A 7,482-nucleotide genomic window follows, 5' to 3' on the forward strand; every position below is an offset into this window, starting at 1 on the left:
TGCTGGCTTGTAAAGTGTATGTAGTCATCAATCCAAAAGTTTCTTCTTTTTCCTTTTTTCCCCTAATATGACTTCTTTAAAAAAGATTGGTCCATCTTATTTGGCCTGAGTTTGAGCAACTTTAGCTCTCTACACAAAATTGCAAGTAAACTTTGCACAGAGCTTTTCCCTCTCCTTCGTTAGTGTAAGGTGAGCACTACTGTGTGACAAAGACAGCGGATCAAGCTCTGACCCTGCTCTTCTATTTGGCAAGCTTGGCCTCACCATGAGGCTGCTCCCCCTAAAGTATTTTTGTAAAGGACTTGGCTGATGGTCTTTTAACTTTTTCAGTTACAAAATTACTAACTTGTTACTTACAAACAAAATGGTTAGAGTAAAAATTACTTTATTGCTATTTTTAAGTGTCTTAAATCTTTAGAAGTCTTTCAGGGACCTCCCTGTTGGTTCAGTAGTTAAGATTCCACCTTCCAATGCAGGGGATGTGGGTTTGATCCCTGGTGGGAGAACTAAGATCCCATGTGCTGTGGGGTTGCTAAGCCTGCTCACCGCAGTGAAGACCCAGTGCAGTCAAAATTTTTTAAAACACAGTCTTTGAAGAAGGGAAATCTTTCTTCAAAATCAAAAATAATTGGAATTTTTTAGGCACCCTATTTTAGATGTTTAGATTATGGGCCATGTAAGACCAAAAGGAATTTATTTCCTGTCTTGTCATGTCTGAACCTCAGAAATTTTCTTTCCTTTCTCATTTCAGACCCATCCAAATGTGGATAAAAAACTTTTCACTGCAGAATCTCTAATTGGTTTGAAGAATCCAGAGAAGTCATTTCCAGTCAACAGTGATGTAGGGGTGCTAAAGTGGAGACTACAGACCACAGAGGAATCTTTTATTCCACTGACAAGTAAGTGCCTCTGGCCAGTCCTACTAAGCTAGTCTGCACTGAGAATTAGAAATAGCCCTGACTTGTGCACTTTTATCCTTATTGCCGTAATTCTTTTTGACAAAATGACCTTTTAAAATGGACTGTATTTTAATGATTAGATTTAATTTTTAATATCTTTAATTTTGAAACCATTGTTTCCAATAGTTTACATTAGAATGTTTTAGGGCTTGCTGGTATCAGTTTTGATTTGCAGTCTTAACTTTGCTTCATTCTTTTCCTAATGTTCTAGTATACTTGCTTTGCTTTTGTCTTCAGTTAATTGCTGGCCCTCAGAAAGTGGAAATGGTTGTGATGTCAACATAGAATATGAGCTACAAGAAGATAATTTAGAACTGAATGATGTGGTTATCACCATTCCACTCCCGTAAGTTCCCCACATAATCACTTTTTCTCTAGTGAGCTTATAGAACTAGTCTTTTAGAACTCAGTTTTGGAGGCCACACTTAGCTGACTGTCCATGCTAAGATATATAAGATACAAAGGCCAGTTGTGAAAGAAGCTTGGTACAAAAGACTGCATACTAACTGTATGATTCCATGTATAAGACATTCTGAAAAGGTAATACTCTTGGGAGAGAAATCAGGCATTTGACTGCAGAGGAGCACAAGGAAACTTTGGAGATGATGGAAATATTCTGTGACTTGATTGTAATGTGCTTACAAGCTACATTTGTCAAAATGTATACAACTGTATACTTTTGAAGGAGTGCATATTACTGACTTTAAAGCCAAACATACAAAGCTGGTTGTAGTTCTAAAGCTGTGTTTTCAGATGTTGGTCTTCAGTTTGTTCCTGTAGTAATGAAGGTTTCCAGAAGGAGGAGCCAGTTCTCTGTTTTGTTTTGCAACTCTTAAAGAAGAAATTGAGTCTGTCAGACTGAATTCTTCTTTTTTCACCTTCTTTGCTAAGTTACCAGCTAAAGATGAGAGTATGATTTCAGGGTACTATTTTGGTGAAACAAGATATTTGCATTAGTTTCAGAAAGTTTTCTAACAACTTCATTGAGGTATGGTTGACATGCAATAAACTACATATGTTGAAATTGTACAATTGGATAAGTTTTGACCTATATGCACCTGTGAAACCATGATCACAATTAAAATAACAAAAAATCCATCACCCCCAGAAGTTTAGTTCCAGTAAGTTTTGATGTATGCTTAAATGGCATACTTTCTAGGATCACCTGGAAATACTCTACTGTATCTCCTCACTAGCATTTCTAGTGACTGAACTACTATTATTTCACCATTGAATCCCTGCTCCTCTCCTCTGCCTCTCAGCATCCCCATGATTAAGTATAGGCCTTAATAATGAATACCTAGTAAGTATATTCTTAGTGTGTTTTTACTATTAAATTGCCCAGTTATTATTACAGAGAAAATGGTTCTAATTTAATATGCAGGTTTATTCAAATTAATTTTAAATTAATTTGAATTAAAATTAAATTAATTTGTAGTTTGATTCAGGTCTTGACATGGCCAGGTCTGGTTTTAGTCATTCTTATTTCCATTTTTTAAAATATGAGTTATTACCAGTGTCCCCCTTAATGGGCTAATCATCTTAATTCTTCACAGCTTGGTTTTTGTTTCGGAACAGTAGATGTCTGCCTTGAACCGTCCTGAGACTTGGGCGTTGGTGACAGGTGTGGGTTTTATTTTGTCAAGATTTATTTTGTGAGACTATTTTTAGGATGCCACAAGTTTTGGGCCTCTCCATCTACCCTATAATTGTGGTTATGGTGGTTTCCTGTGTCTTAGTTCAATTTTGCAACAGTCTCCAGAAGAGACCCTCGGACAGCACTTTACCCTTTTGTCTAGAACTGATCAAATTAGAGCTCAGAACCAGAATGGGAACAAGGGCAAAGGGAAGAAACATACATACAACTGGGACCATAAAAGAGTTAATTGTGTTATCTCACCCTTTATCAAAGTTTTTCTGGTCTCCCTTATTTACGGAGCCCCTAATGCAAACATTGGATGTCACTGGTGAATTAAAAGGTGGTAAATTTAGAATGTGTAGGAGTAGGTGACACTGCCTGTCAGCCATGTGTGGGGGTGTGAAACACATCCTCACTAGCCCTGGTTCTCCTGCAGATTTAGGACAACTGTGTATCTCTCTTTCCCATCATGCTCACATTTTGCCCAGGGGCAGTTGTTCTTTCACTTACCAAATAAAAGTTCATTTCCTGGATTGTAAATCAAATAAACCCACTGGCATCAACTACAGTAAGTTTTGAAACATTCTGAAATCTTTTGAAAACATTCTCAGAGGTCCAAATTCATTTCCATTCTAAATAACCATAGGCATTTTAAGTTCTCCCCCACTGTTACTATCAACCTGTTTTTCCCCTCGTTGGCATCTATAAAGAGAACAACACTATGTTAAAATTCCTTCTTGACAGTGCAGCAAACCATCAGTGCAGGATTTTTTGAAATATATCCCACTTCACACATTTGTCAGTCTCGGTCCCCTGCCAGCTCCAGATCTAGTCCATAAGTTGGAACAGCTCATGACTGTGTGCCAATTACTTACGGTTGCATATATCTGTACCTACAGAAGGGATGAGTGAAACCCTTAACCAGTGTAAGGGTCCTTGAGGTTATTAAGGAGTCTAATTTTTTCTAGGACTGTATAAAAGCAGGAAGAATTTGAGAAGCATAATCAAATTTGGGGCTGGTTTTCCTTGGCAGAGTTTTTCTAACTCTGGACAGCTGACTTGACACGGATGTTTCTTGTGGCAGATCTGGTGTTGGCGCTCCAGTGATTGGTGAGATTGATGGCGAGTATCGACATGACAGTCGACGAAATACCTTGGAGTGGTGCCTGCCAGTGATTGATGCCAAAAATAAGAGTGGCAGCCTTGAGTTCAGCATTGCTGGGCAGCCCAATGACTTCTTCCCTGTTCAAGTCTCCTTCATCTCCAAAAAAAATTACTGTAACATACAGGTATTCCCTTTTAATAGAAATCTTACACGGGGAAGGTGGTAGAACAGATGTTTAATAGGCAATATGACTTCATAGAGCAGAAAATCAGAAAAAATGATGTCCTCCATGGATTCCATTGCTGTCTCATTGTATTGCGTGCATGCTCAGTTGCTTCAGTCATGTTCGACTCTTTGCAGCCCTTTGGACTATAGCCCACCAGGCTCTTCTGTCCATGGGATTCTCCAGGCAAGAATACTGGCGTGGGTCGCTGTGCCCTCCACGGGATCTTCGCCACCCAGGGATCAAACCCTAGTCTCCTGCATTACAGGCAGATTCTTTAATGCTGAGCCACAGTCTTGGTCAGATTCTTCACCTGCTTTATTTCAGTTTTTTTCTCTAGATCAGATAAAGAAATTGAATGTGATTATATATAAAAGTGTTATGGGTTGTGCAGGAGTCATATCTCTTAGTTGCCTGTGTGTTCAATAATCTCATGTATCTTAGAATCATTTACCAAAGCATTTAGCACATGACTTAGTAATCCCTTTTGTAGTATTGTCACTTGATTTGAACCCAAAGACTGCTTCCCATCATTAATATGGATCATTATAAGCCATTTCTGCTGTAAACTTTGTCCTTTAGGTAGACAAAACAGTGGAAATTTGTGAACTGTTCCTTATTTATTTGTTTAGGCTGCACCACATGGCTTGCAGGATCTTAGTTTCTCAACCAGGACTGAACCCAGACCCATGGCAGTGAAAGTGCCAAATCCTAACCACAGGACTGCCAGGAAATTCCCTGTAAACTGTTTAGGTCATTATTTTTAACTCCTTGTTTTTCTAGTTTTTGAAATTGCATTACAAGCACCGAGTTTATATTGTCATCTTCCCCTCTGACTTGTTGATTTGCACTCTTACCTTTCCAGATGGTCTCTGTCTCTCCTCTTAAGTGCTTGGAAAGTTATAATTTCCTCTGTCAGTTTTCTCTCTCCCCTGCCCCCACTCAGTTATTGGCTCAGCCCCATCAGTATTGGAGCATATTGTTGAACCCGAGACGTTTTCCTGTTAGGGACCATTTGAAGAACAGGAGAGTATAAATTGCTCTATCAGAATTTCATTAGAAAATGTGAGTCAGTGGTTCAGGTTTTATGTTGGTGCCATTACAGGCACCATTGTTACAGGTAATTCATTAAACTGGATGTTTATTATTATTAATAAAAAGAAATCTCATTAGAACAACCCAGCCATATCTGGAAAATAAGTATGATAGAGTAGCTTAGAGAGACTTTGAGAGAACTTTTAACAAGTAATGTCGAGTTGTTAGAATACTGCCTTTTGGGTCAAAATGTTAATTGGTCATCCTTATAGAATGTCTGTGACCTAATGGGTTTTATAGGGCAGGGCCTGGGCAGTGGCTGCTTACTCTGGACCTTTTACTTAATACCATTCTACATATCATCCCAGGAGTTGTCTTTTCTGTCAAAGAACAGATTAATCATGTTGATGGGGAAGAGTGATGCTGTGAGCTACAGTTGTGAATTGAACTTTTTTAGTATTTCTGAGTTAAACTTTTAATACTGCTTTGGTGAATTTGGTCTGTTCTGTACTGAGAATTTAGCCAGCACCTTGAAGACCCGCTGTTCTGCTTTACCTTACTCCTTGTTTGTTTTCCTAGGTTACCAAAGTGACCCAGGTAGATGGAAACAGCCCTGTAAGGTTTTCCACAGAGACCACTTTCCTAGTGGATAAGTATGAAATTCTGTAGTACCAAGAAGAAGGAACCGAAAAGGAAAATTTTCAAATAAAGAAGAAGCCAACAGTGGCTGAAGAGTTTTTTCCAAACCCACAAGCCATTGGAGACCCTTTTTTTTCAAACACAGTGCACGATTCTCTGAGCGCAAGGACCCTCAACTCACCCTCAGTGTTTCAGTGTCACAGAGACGTTCTTTGGCAAACCAATGACACACCATAAAGGGAAAGGCTGCTGATTTCTTTGGCAGATTTACTGGCCAGCAGGAAAGCAAGCTCTCCAGAGAATGCCCCCAGTTAAACATTCTCTCCCTTTGCCTAAGTTGTTCTTTTATTTGAATCCTTAAATATATTATATTTCATACTTTGTTTTTAAAAAGTATTCTCTGTGGAAGATTTTAATCTTTCACACTTCTTTACCTTCAGTTTTTTTCTTTTGTATATCCAATCAAGCCCTGGGATCATCTGCAAATAGGCATTGTATTTGGCACTCCCGTAACAGGTTGATCTAATCCAGCCTTGATTTGTGGACTATGCAAGTAAACTGCTTGAGAAGTATGAGGTCTACACATTAAAAGATAAGGTTGTCTTATGTCGTTTTCCTATATCTATTCATCCCTCCATTCCTTTGCCAAGCTGTTTTACTTTCAGGCTTGTCGCTCTGCTTTAGAACACTACTGTGAATCCTATTGTGTAAAGACAGCTGAGAAGCAGCTTTCAGATGGCATAGCCCCCCCAGCTTCAAGGTGTCCGGGAGGAGAAGGGTCATGTCCAGTTAGGGATTTCATACCCGCAGGTAATCATGTTTGCTGCTGGTGCCACCCAGACTTCCATTCTCCACATTTTGGGTACTTCAGCTAATACATGATAGCTCATGGTCTTTGTAATCCATTCACATTCCTGAGATTGACCACCTCCCTCTTCCTGAATGTTCTCTAAATGTCATCAGTTTTTCCTTTCCATCTGAAATAAGGTTATGATTTTGGAGGCTGAACCCTCAGAGAGTCTTTGTGCCAATCCCGTGGGCCCTAAACTGTCAAGGAGACTCCAGTCTCACCACCAGGTCTTTAGCCTCTCAAGATGCAGCTGATTATATTGCTATATAGGAATTGCTGATAATACTCCTTTCTAGCCGCCTCAACATTTTTTTCAGCAGCCTATCCTTCCCATCTCTGAAACCCTTCCTCTTTCTCCCCTATGTCTTTTCTGTTGAGTGTCATCGTGTAGTGGTTGTTTCTCAGCGCCCCCCTCATCCATTATTTCTTCAGTGGAGAAGACTGCATCAGCCAGCCTAGCGTTGGCTTTTAATTTGCACTGGGGATTGGTAGAGTTGTTGCCAGGCTGCAGCCATAGGCAGAGGAATAGACAGATGACAGGAGACGACCTCCTGCACTTTCAGCTGGTTGGAGAGTACCACTCCCACTCTGAACAACATTTGGCCTTCCCTGCAAAGAGTGTCCTGTACTTCAAGCAAAGCAGTCACACACAAATGGCCATGGATGGAATTGTTTGCCAAAGAAATTTCTGGCCTTTCCCTTCCCCTTAATCGCATCAGGGAAGAATCCTTATCTCTAGCTTGGTTTCCACATAAGGTTTTTTGAGGAAGGGGACTGGGACAAGAAATCTGTCATGTAGTTATGTAGACAAGGAATCTTATTAATTCAGTTTTGTTGGAGAGTTGCTTGTCCATATGATTTTTTAAAAAGTGAGATTTAGTTTCACAAAAACTTTTTTTTCTGAAATTACTTTTGGGGTAATATTTAAAATGAGAGACATTTTGTAACCCTGTAAAATACATAGGGAATATAACATTCCAGTGTACACAAAGAAGACAGATTCTTTAATCAAATAAAGTATTATAAAATGAA

At 39.3% G+C, this 7,482-nt stretch overlaps 1 protein-coding gene across 1 annotated transcript in view; it reads left to right on the forward strand.

Moving 5' to 3' along the window:
• ARCN1 (archain 1 coat protein complex I subunit delta) overlaps nt 1-7,482 on the forward strand; it is a 29,848-nt gene extending 22,366 nt beyond the window's left edge. The window contains exons 7-10 of the mRNA XM_086339562.1: nt 752-899; nt 1,197-1,305; nt 3,683-3,887; nt 5,541-7,482. Coding sequence (XP_086195688.1) covers nt 752-899; nt 1,197-1,305; nt 3,683-3,887; nt 5,541-5,630 — 552 coding nt within the window. The 3' untranslated portion in view covers nt 5,631-7,482. The remainder of the gene's footprint in view (nt 1-751; nt 900-1,196; nt 1,306-3,682; nt 3,888-5,540) is intronic.

The sequence above is a fragment of the Bos grunniens genome, chromosome 15 (assembly GCF_055505025.1).
Source record: "Bos grunniens cultivar Pamir isolate PY7600 chromosome 15, Bosgru_T2T1.0, whole genome shotgun sequence".
Lineage (NCBI taxonomy): Eukaryota > Metazoa > Chordata > Mammalia > Artiodactyla > Bovidae > Bos > Bos grunniens.